General features: G+C 38.0%; 2 protein-coding genes across 3 annotated transcripts in view; one reads left to right on the plus strand and one right to left on the minus strand.

Annotated features, from left to right (window-relative positions):
- Window positions 1–5,240, minus strand: part of MYO19 (myosin XIX) — a 29,700-nt gene extending 24,460 nt beyond the window's left edge. Inside the window, exons 1-2 of the mRNA XM_074975006.1 lie at window positions 5,025–5,240; window positions 1,536–1,676 (exon numbers count right to left, since the gene is read on the minus strand). Coding sequence (XP_074831107.1) covers window positions 1,536–1,547 — 12 coding nt within the window. The 5' untranslated portion in view covers window positions 1,548–1,676; window positions 5,025–5,240. The remainder of the gene's footprint in view (window positions 1–1,535; window positions 1,677–5,024) is intronic.
- A 1,996-nt stretch (window positions 5,241–7,236) lies between these two features.
- On the plus strand, window positions 7,237–12,658 carry PIGW (phosphatidylinositol glycan anchor biosynthesis class W). 2 transcript variants are annotated; one of them, XM_074974429.1, is made up of 3 exons: window positions 7,237–7,456; window positions 8,082–8,248; window positions 10,460–12,658. In XM_074974429.1, exon 3 carries the CDS (start codon window positions 10,468–10,470, stop codon window positions 11,986–11,988), a length of 1,521 nt encoding a protein of 506 aa, XP_074830530.1. In that variant the 5' UTR covers window positions 7,237–7,456; window positions 8,082–8,248; window positions 10,460–10,467; the 3' UTR covers window positions 11,989–12,658. The 2 variants fall into 2 exon arrangements, with proteins under 2 accessions (XP_074830530.1, XP_074830531.1); XM_074974430.1 differs by lacking the exon at window positions 8,082–8,248.
- The last annotated feature ends 1,662 nt before the right edge of the window (window positions 12,659–14,320 follow it).

A 14,320-nucleotide genomic window follows, 5' to 3' on the forward strand; every position in this document is an offset into this window, starting at 1 on the left:
ATATTAGTTGTCAGAGGTACTAAGGCTAATGGAGGTTCCCCAGGCTTGCCTTTTTTGGAGCCAAACAGTGCTCCACAACTATGGTTTTGCAATGTGTACATATAGTGCCCATTTGGAGAGGTGAATGGAGAGGTTATGCTATTTTGTCTGCATCAAACCAGAATTTGGCCCTCTACAAATAACTTATTTAAAGGTTTTAATCTGAGCCTCTGGGCTCCAGTGTCCTTGAAAACACTGTTTGGAAGGTCACTTGTTTGTTAAGCACACATAATGAAAAGCGTAGCCAGTACACACAGGTTTCAGGTGCTGGGTTGTTTTTTTTGGGCAAATGCTGATTTTTGCATTCCTTCCTGCAAGCGTTCTGTCTCCTCCCCCCCCCAAATTATGTAACTATCATTAGCGTTACAAGTTGACCACGTCTTAACACGCTGTTTTTTGTTTATACCAAAAAGCTGCTGAATACAGTTAGCAAATACAATTTAACTGACCTCAGCAGCATTCAAATGGACAAACAACATCCTCTAGACACCACTTGCACATATGGCTCTGCAGGAATAATATGCAAACTAGAATAATAATTCCTCAAAATTAATATATGCACTTGGGGATCTCCAATTTCTTTCCAGATTGGATATAACTGGATTTAAAGTCATGCACAATTCTATAGCATACGAATAAAAATTTGCTTACCAGTAAAGTTGAATGAGACGAGAGTAGGTCAGATGTTGACATGAACATGGTTTTCATTATCATACCATGTATGAGCATTAAGGACCCAATGAGTTCACAGCTGGACATGCTGAACTATACAAAGCCAAATACTGCTCTTCAGATAATACTCGAGTTTTGTTGTGTTGATTCCCCTATCTGTGGAACAATATGCATTGTTCTCCCCCTGCCCTCTCATCAGTTTACTGTTTACAGTAGATAAATGGTTGCAAACTCCATTGCAGAGCTGGCTGTAATAAGTCCTGGAAAAGGAGGCTTTTTTGCTGGCTTTTATTAGTTAGTCCAACTTCCTTACATGCACTTTCATCTATTGATATGTATGGCTAAAATCAAAAATATGCAAGAACTGGCTCAACTCTTAAAATCCAGGCAGGAGGAAAAAAGTGCACATTTTAACAATGTTATTGAAAATTTAATTTGAAGAATGATGATTAAAAAATAGTGATAGTCTATTGTAATCCTGCAATTTCTAGTTGTAGTGGGCTACATCCCTGAATGCAGGCCTACCTAAATTAATGAATTGCCAGTACTCACTAGTCTTACTCATTTTATCAGCCATATATAAAAAACAATCTTTAGTAACACAGATCAAAACCTTAAACTTATCAAATCTAGTGTCTTGATATTACCCAGAGGTTATTCACAAATTTGTGGAGCAGCTGCAGGGCAACAAGGGAGGGGGAAAGAGGAAGAGAATACTTTAACAGTCTCCGATTGTGGATTACAAATCAACTGAACCTCAGCCCAGCATTATTTTATGACAAAAAGTTTAAATTAGTGAAGACGGACAATATTGGGGCTTTTACCTGTTTTGGCATATTATTCAGATGTCTGATGCTGTGTATGGGTGAATTTGTAAAGCTCTAGAAACAGGACTCCTGGATAGGAGAGTTGATACCGTGAAGGCCCTCAGACTGGTGGACCTTGTTCAAGTCAAAGTGGAGGTCCTAAAAGAAATCAACTTTGTTATTTCAGAAAGAGTAATGCAAACCGCATAATTCTGCACTGCTTTCCTGAAAAAGAGACTCAAGCCTGAACTCTAGTACGGATGTAATGTTCTTCTCTAGAGAAGCCAGCCCCACCAGAATAAGGAGTTAGTTAACAATGGAGCTAGCTAGTTTATACATGTTGTTACACTAACAATAAAAATACTTGGTTTGCCCTCAGCCAACCACGTTTAAGCAACTTGATCTGTAAAGGGATTTAAAAAAAACAAAAAAATTAATACTCCCAACATCTGTGCTCCACCAAGTTATACTACCAAAGAGGGGGCATAAAATATTTTCAGCCATGGGGTTGAAAGAAGCAAATTGAATGAGTTTTAAGTGTCCTAACTAGGAAACATGCAGAACCAAGAACTACTTGGCTTTAGATGCACTCCTCACTTAGATTTCAAAAGAATTAGCCTATTAAATACATTTTTATTTAACTACTTAAGCTTATAGAGCCTTACTTATAGAGCTATTTATTTTGGGCTCATTTAGATTCCAAGTGGCCCATTAATCCTGCCCTCTCCTTTGTCGCTTTAATTGGGCCAAATTCATCACAAGTGTAATTTCACAGGTTCATTGACATACGCTAATGATCAGTTTGGCCCATCATCATCAAATCATTCATCACCAATAGAGCAGTGTCAAATCTAGTCTTGACTATTTCCAGCAAAGGAGTTTCCACTATCTGTCCTGGCATCTTGTTCCATTGTCCCAAACTATTCTTACAATTCAGTTTGCACTAATATTTTAACATGTGTTCTCTACATAAGTGTAGACTTATAGCTACTGTTTGATCACTTCTAATCCATTTCATCCAGCCAGACCACCAGATAAGAGCTTCCCTCAAAGACACCTTAGTACTGAACTAAGTTGCAGGTGCCATCCTGTCCTTCACCCAAACTTCCCAGTGAACATGAACTTGTTAAGCTCTTAGGATTCCCAGCCAGGTTCAGAATCAAGGTCCTTAAAGTTGCAGAATGCTGTGATACCAGACCAAAGTGTCCTATTTTTAACAAATTCTGTATTTCAGTGCAACTTTCATTATGTGTTTAAGTCTCAGAAGTCCAGGTGAATAACTTGATTGCATTATGCATAACCAATTCTAAAGCCAGGTTTCAGAGTAACAGCATCCGATGAAGTGAGCTGTAGCTCACGAAAGCTTATGCTCAAATAAATTGGTTAGTCTCTAAGGTGCCACAAGTACTCCTTTTCTTTTTGCAATTCTAAAGCATAAGTCATTTTGGCCCAGATCCTCAAAGGTATCCAGACACCTAGCTCCCATTGATTTAAGTAGGAGTTAGGCCCCTCAATGCCTTTGTGGAGCTGGCCTAAGAATGCGGGGTCAACAAATTCAATTCTACTTCCACTGAAAATAATAGGATCTTTGCTCTTTACTTGAGTGGAAGTAGATTCATGACCTAGCTGAGTACATTTATTTAGGTGCATCTCCTCTAATTCTCTTTGTACTCACTGAAGGAAGAAAAAAAAAATTAAATAAAGCTTCTTTAGGAAAATGAGTTGTGTGAACATTTCTTTATTGCAAAATCAGCTACTTGGTTTCTCTTGGATTAAGAGGAGTAAAGCATATTGTAAATTCCTCACAATGAAAATAAAGTTTATCTTCATTCCTGCGGTTACATCAGATAGGAAAAGTTAGTGGGTCTGATAGCATCAGTGATGTCAGAGCATTTCTGGATAGGGTGCGACTCTTGAAAGTTAAAGCAAGACATACTTGCTCATTACTGGCTTTATTCTACTTCCCCTGGAATCAAAGGGAGTGTTCCTATTTACTTCAATTGCCATATTTTTTGCTTTCTTATTCTAGCAATGAAAAAAGGATTGACTGTCTAGGCTTCAATAACTGTATCCGTCCTACCACACATCCTAGATGGGTGAACTGCCGTGGTTTTAGTTTCATGTAAGTGGTGTTTAAAGATAAGGCTTGTTTAACAGTACACTGATCCTTAATTTGAAAGATCTAGAGAGCAACACATGTTATTAACAGTTATGCATGGAACTGTTATACCCCACTCTGCACTTCTCTATCTCCTTCCAATCTTAAAATATGCAAGTGCTTTACAAACTCCTGATTTAAATCTTACAAGCTGTTGAAACAGGGCGGGAGAGAACAACTCCAGTTTACAGATATCAAACTAACTGCCCAAGGTCACACAGCAAATCTGTGACAGAACCAAAAATAGAATCCAGATCTGACTCCCAACCCCATATTTTAACTATTAGACTATACTTCCATCCAAGCACAACACCAAAACAATAGCTTTTCCTGACTACACTGGAGACATCTATTAGAAAGTGATTTTTAAAAAGGGGAGGGAGTTTGCATCATCTTCTGCGTTGTGTTCAAAGTTATTTGTTTTCTGCCTTCAATTAATCTCTGAAAGAGGTTTTATTTAAAGTTTTCCCTGATTATGTTTCCATTCAAACACACACAATTTAACCTTGACTGAAATTATCTCTTTGTGGTCTAGGAATTCTAGAGTAGGCTTTGCTAGCATCTAGTTTAGTGTTAACCTTCCCATAAGCAAAAGGACTTGTAAAATAAGCAGACAACCCCCTCTAATCCAGATTTGCCACCAAAAGACACTTATGAAGGAAACTCCATTTCTACAGTAAAAAGAAAAGGAGTACTTGTGGCACCTTAGAGACTAACCAATTTATTTGAGCATAAGCTTTCGTGAGCTACAGCTCACTTCATTTCTACAGTGCCTATATAAAGTTAAAGATATAGTTCTATAGTGCATAAAACAAACTATTTATCTAATCAAACACTTATCTAATCTACAGATATATGCTGGATGCTTTATAGTAAAACAGTTAGCCTTATTTTTAATTTAAGGCATTATTGCTGATTTTAAATATGATTTTTAGGCTTTCAAGGGCACCCCAATGACCTTCTGAAGTTGAAAACTGTTTTTAAATGCAGTCAGTGAGTGGTTAATTCTGTGGATTGGGCTGAAATAGAAAGAGTTTACACTCTACACATCTAGAAAGGTCTATAGCAGAAAAGCGTAAAGCAGAATGGCTATACCACCAATCTCTTCCTGATCTCAGAATGCGTAAAGTGGAGAGGACTGTGTAGAAGTGCAGGGAATCAGGGCGAGTTTGTGCAGCTGGGGGAGAGAATTTGACTCAAACACTCCCATCATTAGAGATAAGGGGCGGGGGAGAAGGAGCAGATCAGATGTTAAACAGGGGAGAGGGTGGGACGTGGGAGAGCGCCGCAAACGTTAAATGGGGGGAGAAGAGCTGGAATAAAATAAATATCCCTAATTTGGGACTCACCCGTTCCATAGGGCGCGCACATGAGACCGCAACCAGGCAGGCGGGCAGCCGGGAAGGAGAAAGCTGCTGCCGGGGCCGGGCTGGCCGAGGAAGGAGGAGTTGAAGGCGCAAGGGCGGAGGCTGCAGTTTGAATCCGGAGAAGAGCCCGGTCCCACACCCTGGCCGGGCGCCACCCCGCCCGCAGACGGCACCCAGCGGGCCTCTGGAAAGAAGAATGTGAACGCCTTGGCCTTGCCTGCCGAGCCCAGCGCTTCTCCCGGCCGGACTGATTCAACCGCGGCTAGAACCACGTGGCGCCGGGAACACACGTGTCTCTGGTTCCAGCCCTCGCCCCCCCCGCTGTGGGTTTAAAAGCAGGAGGAAGCGGGTGGGAACGTTGCGGGCATCGATCTCTGGAGTAGGGGCTGGTGGGGCTTCATGGCAAATCCAGGGGTGTTGTCCTGAATCTTTAAAAGCAGCCCCTAATGCAGAGATGCTAACAACATTTTCTCCCACTTCCTCCTCCCAAACTTGGATGTGCCTGCATCGGTCATGTACATACATACGCTAAGAGAGAGGGCATGTGGATGTTTTGGTTACCACAGGGGCGTGGCAGTGCGGCTTTCTGTTTTGCAGTGTCACTTAACTGTGCCTCAGTTTCTCCGTCTGTAACATGGCGATCTCTGTCCCAGGGAAGGATCATTCGAGAGTCTGAATTCATTAATATTTGCAAAGTGCCTTGACAGAAGTGCTACATAATTTTTATAACCTTTTCTGTAGTCTCGCTTTCAAGAAATACCACATTTAAAATGTCATTTCCCACTCCTGCAAAGACTTAAAGTACATGCTTACCTTTAGGCATGTGAGCGGTCCCATTTTCTTCAGTAGGACTGTCACGTGCATGGAGTTGCATGTGGCTTTGTAGGATCAGGGCCCTAACTATTGACAGTAAATTATCACTCAGAACTAAAAATACAAGTGTTTTTATTTTAAGTGCTTATCTTTAACTCTCACAACTTCAAAATAATTTTAAAAAAACAATATTTCACATAAAATCTAATGCCTAGACTATGTGAAACCTCTGTATGTCAACAACAAAGCTCAAACAACTAATTGATAACTTCAGCATCAAACCCTCAACCATCTTATTCCATAAACACTCAGAGGCAGGGGAAAAGTTGTTTTAAATGGTCTGCTTATGTAAGACAACAACACCTACTCTGGGTGGCTTTGGAGGGGCGGATGGACCGGGGGAACAAAATGTTCATGGGCAGCCAACAGCAAGACTGGGAACTTCTGGTGTCTCAAACAGCACGAGATTATAGGCCCTATAGGGGATCAGAACTCAGAAGAAGAGTTTCCACCTATTTTAAACTGCACAGCAATCCTGTTTTTTGAGCATCAGGCCTATATCCCATTCTTCTGTTTTGCAGGATATTAAAGAAAATGTTAAAAAACTCAGTGCAGAACAAAAATTAGGACGGGGGAGGTACTAGAGTAGTTTTCTACCTAGTTGTCTCCTCCAAAATGAAATGTTCCAGTATTTTGTGAAAACATTATTTTAGAGGTCATTGTTAAATTGATATACCATTATACCAAAACAGTAACTGCCAAATTCCACCTGTGGATGCTCATCTGCAATTCCCATTGACATTAAGGAAAGCTGACTTCAATCGAAATTGAAGGTACATATCTGAGGGTGACATTTGACCCTAAAAAAGCAAGTGAATTGCATCTTTTTGTATTTACAAGTGTATGGGGATTTAGGCAACTCTCATATTCTCTACCTCCCTTGCCAACATTTGGAAAGTATAAAAGGGATATTTAAAGAGAAAAATAGAAATGTGTCTTTTAATAACAATGCTTTGCATTTCTACCGAGTATCTTGCATCTAAGGATCTTAAAATATTTTACAATCTTTAAATAATTAAACAGCAGAAAATCTTCATTATGTAGCTCAATAAACCCCTAGATTGGATTGGAAGAGATTTCTGGAAGAAAAGAGTGAAAAAGTAGTAAATATTTGGGTTGCACCAAAGAGGGACAGTAGAGATATATTCCACACCTGCACACTCTCTAATCCAAAAAACTGTATGTAGTGGTAAATAATCAGGTATTGTCCTTTATATGAGTAGAAAGTAGGGCATGGCTCCTCCCCCCCCCCCCATTTCTTTTTCGTGGTGGCAGCTTTATACTAAATAGAGAAGAGGTTATTAGCCAACTGTGTGTTGAATCAGGCAATAAAGTAAAGCAGACTGGTTCCCTTAATGGTGAAAATGTTTGGAGGAAACAGAGTCCTCATTTACCTCTCTAGATTTGGATTTTGGCAGGCTACTACCGGAAGTAAAAGCAAGCAGAAGAGAGAGAGAGGGAAGCTAATGGTAGGTTGCAGAGAGAGGGAGGAAGAACTTCATTTAACAAGCAAATTCCCTTCCGCACAGAGAACGCTCATGGTGAGAATCTCCTGCATAATAAATGTCAAAGTCACAGAAGTTATAGAAATTATTAAAATAAACCGTTATTATTTTTCATATGCTGGCTAATGCCTTAGAGCTCTTTCAAAATTACTTGGTATCTATCATCTCTTGTGGGATGTCACAAACGTGTAAAGAAAGGAAACTACTAGATGGAACCATTGCTTAAAACAGTCTTTGAACTCATTTTATTTAATTGACTTAATTGTTATATGATGCAATATTTTGGTTAATTTATTGCTATTATTTATTTAGTGCTATTTATGTGCATGGTACTTTACAGAGAGAGAAGAGAGCACGTCGCTTGCCCTAATGCCTTAAAATCTAAATAGACAAAATACAGACAAACTAGGAGGGCAAGGAGTCCAATACGAAAATGAAGTGATTGATCAGTTGAATTTAGCTGTATCTTGGTATGCTATATATTTGCAGTGTTCTTTGTTGTTGTTTCTGTGAATTTAAAGAATTATGAGATCAAGTAAGGCCCCGATCATGGAAACACTTACGCACTTTCTTAACTTTACTGCCACGAGTAGTTCATTTCAAAGGAATTACTCACGAAATTAAAGAGACAAGGTGGGTGAGTTAATATCTTTTATTGCAGTGGTTCTCAACCAGGGGTACGCAGAAGTCTTCTGGGCGGTACATCAATTCATCGATGTATTTCTCTAGTTTTACAACAGGCTATATAAAAAGCACTAGGGAAGCTAGTACAAACTGTCATACAGACAATGACTTGTTTATACTGCTCTATATAACATAAGCTGAAATGTAAGTACAATATTTATATTCTAATTGATTTATTTTATAATTATATGGTAAAAATGAGAACATAAGCAATTTTTCAGTAATAGTGTGCTGTGAGACTTTTGTATTTTTATGTCTGATTTTGTAAGGAAGTAGTTTTAAGTGAGGTGTAACTTGCAGGTACACAAGACAAATCAGACTCCTGAAAGGGATATAGTAGTCTGGCTCTCAACCTTTCCACTGTTTTTACTGGACCAACTTCTGTTGGTGAAAGAGACAAGCTTATGAGCTTACACAGAGCTCTTCTTCAAGTCTGGAGTAGGTTCTGAGATCTGAAAACGAGCTCTGAGTATGGCTCAAAAGCTTATTTCTTTCACCAACAGAAGTCGGTCCAATAAAAGCTATTATCTTATATCTGATATTCTGGGACCAACACTGTTACACCACCACTGCAAACACAGTAATAAAGTTAAACATGTGTTTAAGGCCTAAGAGAGCAGGGGTGGTGAATTATTACAATATGCTGTGGATGGAGATAGAGCTAGTTTCAAAAGTATTTATAGTGGTAGGGAGACAGGGTGAAATTGATTATTTAATACTTAGTCCTCCCGTGAATACAGGGGACTGGACTAGGTGACCTCTCAAGGTCCTTTCCGGTTCTAGGATTCTATGATTTATTCCTATTTCATAATCCTGAGGAGTCATCTTCTAAGGAGCATTTGACAACAAATTTCAGAGTAACAGCCGTGTTAGTCTGTATTCGTAAAAAGAAAAAAGAAAAGGAGTACTTGTGGCACCTTAGTCTCTAAGGTGCCACAAGTACTCCTTTTCTTTTTTCTTTTTACAACAAAGTTTGTGCTGGATACATTTTCTAGGTAAAGAAAAGAGAAAACAGAGATGGTTGCTAAAGGTGAAGGCTCCAAGAATTTTAGCATGACAGCTGTCAATGTACATCAGTGCCCCTCAGAATTTGTGTTTGATTAAGCTGCTTGAATCTTTTTTTTTTTAAATGGTATTAATGGAAATGTAAACTAATATGTTTGATATGCCTTTTTAAAATCCATTTTTGTAAACTTTTGCTGGGTTTGATCTACTAACTTGAGTTAATGCATGTTGAAATCATTCTGCTTGCCTGGCTTCATCAACTGGTAAGCTTTCAAATTTATTATTTAACATTATATGCAAAATTATTGTTAGTGCTTGTGAAAAATGAGGGATTAGCTTCACTGAAATGTTCTGTATGTATCCATAAAACAAGTGACGCCTAGGCAGGAGCAATGCTTATTTTCCCACCAATATGCCTCCAGTGTAACCTAGGTCCTTCTGAATGCTGCTCCACACAGGCCTATATGGAACAGCTTGCAGAACTGGGGCCTTAAGAGGATACTTCAGTCAGTTTCTATTGTATTTGGTTTCTTCATTGAGAATGTAAACAAAGGTGCAAATTGTGATGATGATGTTTCTGATGTGGACATGGGCCACAATCTTCCAGATTGTTTTGTGTTGGCAGATCACTGCACCTGTGTGGAGTAACTTGCAGGGTTGGAGTCTTCTCCATGAAGGCCACTAGTTTAATCCACACATGCCGCCGAACAGCTGTCCAATAGATAACGACAGCTTTTTTGTTGCAGCATATTTAATACCTCTAAATGTATTCTCTAAAACAATAAATGCTATGAGACTAGTTACATATGTATTTTAACATTTATAACGTTCAGAAAAAATCCTTTGGTGTAACAAAGCTATGTTTAAAAATACGGCTTCTAAATGTCTCACTATAACAAAGCAAAATTTGTATGCTAAACCTTGGGCATAAATCCTGCAGACACTTACATATGTGTTTAACTTTACTACTGTGAGTAGTCCCAAGTTAAGCACATACATAAATGTTTGCAGAAGTGGGCCTGTTATTGTGTCGGGTGGGGAGGGGAGGGGGGAAGGAGGCTTTTATCTTTTATTTTTATTAATAGATATTTTAAGAATCATTAAAAACCAACAAGATGGCCAAAACACTTCTTATGACATTGCATCATTTCTTATGGGAAGCGTATGTTTTGGGAGGCAAAAAGAATTCACCTGTAACTAAAATTAAGTTGGTACTTATGAAAATCATTTTTATTTAATGCGCCTTATGTTTCCATACGTAAAAGGAAGCGTAGCGTAAATTAAACACAAACTTGCAAAACATTCTTGCACTACAAAAATTAATTCTAGTTTACATTTTGAATTGCATAGGAAGAAGAATGTCACAAAAGCTGCTGAAAGAAGCCTTTATCAGTAACTTAAATGGAACAAGTTTTCTAGAAATTTCAATAGGTTTAACTCTAGCTCCACTGTGTATAGCTTGCAGAGGTTTGCTGTTAATTTTGTATAATCTGCACAATGGAAGACCTTTACATTCAAGAAAGTATCATCTACTACTCGACTTTACAGTGCTAGTAGTTCCTTTTATGCTCAGCTGTACAATTTTGTCCCCTGTACTCCCTCTTTTGCCAATAACTATTGGGGCCTTCTGTGCAGGATTATTTTATAAAATATACAACAGACGAAATCATTGTATCAGGACTCCTCCGAAGCAAATCATACATGATTTCCTGAAGACTAGCTTAGAACCAGACTACATTCCATCAATAACAGTGTTTCGTGTTTACGTCAACATATTAACTGCAATTAACATTCTAGCAGTGGATTTTCCACAGTACCCCAGACGGTATGCCAAAACTGAGACCTATGGAACAGGAGCTATGGATTTTGGAGTGGGAGCTTTTATTTTTGGTAATGCTCTTGTTTGTCCTGAAGTTAGACAAAAAACAGGTGTGGTGCAATCCAAATTCTCCTGTCTAGCAAGACAGTTGTTATCTGTTTGGCCATTAGTTTTTCTTGGCTTGGGACGACTGATCAGTGTTAAAGCTGTAGAGTATCATGAACATTTTTCAGAGTATGGAGTGCACTGGAATTTTTTTTTTACTTTAGCAATTGTGAGAATGACCGCATCACTACTTTTAACTCTATTTCCAACCAACAAATCATGGATTGTTTCTATGATTCTTGCTGTATTTTATCAGCTTATTCTTGACACTACCCATCTGAAGATGTTTGTTTTATATGGGAGTGATGGCAAAGATACAAGGGTTGGATTTTTAAATGCTAACAGAGAAGGAGTGTTCTCCCTTTTTGGTTATCTGGCTATCTATATGGCTAGTGTGCAAGTGGGGTTATATTTGTTAAAGAAGAGAACTTTAGTCAAGGACTGGATTGAAGTAATATGTTTCTTTCTGCTGACAGTTTTCATACTCCTTATATTTCTTCCCATGTCTCAAGTTTATGTTGAGCCTGTGTCCCGCAGGATGGCTAATCTGCCTTTTTGCATCTGGATAGTTGCTCAGTGCCTGATATTTTTAATCTGTTTTTTAGTGACTGATCTTATTTTGGTGTTTACAAAACTTCTGGTAAATGGATCTCGAGTGCCTTGCTGTTGGAATTTTACACAACCACCTAATACAAATACAAAGCACGATTCAGAGCCCACATCTATCAAAAGAGAAAGACAGTGGCTAAGTATTTGCATAATTAATGCTATTGATAAAAATCAGTTAGTTTTTTTCTTGCTAGCAAATGTTATGACTGGCATGGTGAATATGATGATAGATACAATCCACAGCAATACCACATTTACCTTATTTGTGCTACACTTGTATATGTTTACTAACTGTTTAATTATGTATATATTGCATGCAAAAAATGTAATATTAAAATGCTGGTGACTATTGAAACTACTTGTGTTCTAGTACTTTGTATCTTAAGTGTACAAGTAAAATTTATATTTTGTTAGCCATGCTCAAGTGATAGTTTTAATGGAAAATACAGATTTTGTCTTAGATTTATTTCTGTGCAAACACATTGGTTTGTAGTATACTGTGTATTTATGATTTATATCTAGGCTTGGCAGGATTCAGTTTAAAAAAATTTTTTTGACAGCTAATATCAGTGTTTATTTTTAAGCATTTTCCCTATGTTTACCAATTTAAATTTCAGGTGTGCAAAATTATGGGTTTTAAGCTTTTTTTTTTTTTTTTTTTTTTTTGTATTTTTATCTATTTAAATTTTCACAATTGTGGGAAATTATGGAGATCAGACATTGGGGAAGGTCAGACAATCATTTAATGACAGTAGACATTGAGATTCAAGAAGTTAAAGCTTTATAGCTATTAATGCACAAATTGTCAACATAACAGAACTTACTAAGTAAATATCCTTAAATCAAACTAAGTTTTTAAGCAGCATTTTTCTTACTATGCTTTTCTGTAAATTTCAGCTATTATTGATGGAAATATTTTTTGTTGTTGTTGTTGATTTGTGTCCTGACAGTGAAATTGACATTTACTGGAAAAAAACCTAATCCTTCCAGGTCTATTTTTACCAAATGATATCATCACCCTGTGAAATTTATGGAAAATGTAACACTTTTTTTTTTAAATAAACACCTTATTTACATTTCTGGATCTCTTTATTTTTAAAAATACATTTTAAAGTATTATCAACAAACTGTTTATTGACCTTTGTCTTGATGTTGCAAACACCTATGCACAAGAGTAACTTTACACATTGAATACAATAGGACTATTCACATGTGCAAGTGTTTGTAGGTTTGGGGCCACTGTACGTACATTAACAGTTATTCCTGGATAAGGCCCTGGTATGAATAAGGTATTAGAAACAATTATTTTATAAAAGGTAAATTTTATATTGAATAAATGAATATATTAAAAACTGTGACTCCAATCCAGCAAAGATTAATTTTTTTGAGTTAATCATGTGCGTTAACTGTGATTAATTGACAGCCCTAATTCATAGTACAATTTTCTGATAACCAATAATACATATTTATTAAAAAGGATTCAAGTGTTACTTTAGGTGGCAACCAAACTAAGGCCTCAGTCATAAACTCAGAGTGACTCACGTGTATTAATGGTTGGAGATTTGGAGCCTAAGGCCCAGATCCTACAACGACCTCTGCCTGGGTGCAGGATAGGGATGTATATGGGTATGATAAAGTTAAATTGTCTGTTGGTAAAAGAAGCAAACTACATCTAGCAGGCTGGGCAAGGTATTATTTAAATTGCACTTTGTTGAGCAAAGGTTTAGGCCCTGATCCTGCAACTGGTAGAGTGTAGGAGTACGTCTATGCAGGAATAAAAGACCAGCAGCATAGCCACAGCTGGCCCAGGTCAGCTAACTCAGACCCTCCCGCTTTGCGGGGTTGCAGAACTCAGGCTCCAGCCCAAACCCGAACATCTACACAGCAATATTACAGCCCTGCAGCCTGAGTCAGATGACCCAGGCCAACCACAGTTTTTAATTGCTGAGTAGATGTACCCTAGAGGAGGCCCACTGTATCTGTGCAGTGCCCCACTGACTCTAGCTGGGTTCAAGTCCAGGAACGTGCTGTTGATTGCAGGACTGGAGGCTTGGTTTGTAATGAAAAAGACTAACAATTGAGCCCTGTAAACCAATAGGATTGTAGTATGCAAATAAATTATGAAATAGGGGATGGGGTTGGCTCTTTTATCTCTGATGTCACAGTCCCAACAATGAACTATTCATAGTAGGTGGAAGATGGCAGAACTCCACATCATGGGTCAGTCACCCATTTTTAAATCTATATAAAGTAAGTCATTCACTACTGAATTAGTGAGAGTACCAATTAATTCATGTTCCTTATTGTCAATAACAGGCATAACAACTTCTGGCCTGAGGCAATTGGCATAGTTTTTAGGACAGAATGTTTAGTCCATGAATAGTTACAGATAGCTAACCATATTTCATGGGCAGGTTAAAAGAACCAATAAATGCAAAGCAGAGTTCTTTGATTAACAAAGCTTTTCACGTTAACTCCTGTGTGATGATTTGAGAAGATGCAAGAGAAGCTGGCACAATATGAACAAGACATTAAATCATTTTTTTGCTTATCACTTTCTAATGAGAAATTAAGTGAGTTTCCAGTCTACAGTACCAAGACCCTGCTGGAGAATTTAGGCTAGAGTACATGGGGCCTTGATAATGATGGTAGGAGAATCTGAGATTGCATTTTGATGT

This window comes from Natator depressus, chromosome 17 (assembly GCF_965152275.1).
Source record: "Natator depressus isolate rNatDep1 chromosome 17, rNatDep2.hap1, whole genome shotgun sequence".
Classification (NCBI taxonomy): Eukaryota; Metazoa; Chordata; order Testudines; family Cheloniidae; genus Natator; species Natator depressus.

Coding starts and splice junctions, on each gene's coding strand:
- PIGW (XM_074974429.1), top strand. CDS start 10,468: ATGTCACAAAAGCTGCTGAAAGAAGCCTTTATCAGTAACTTAAATGGA.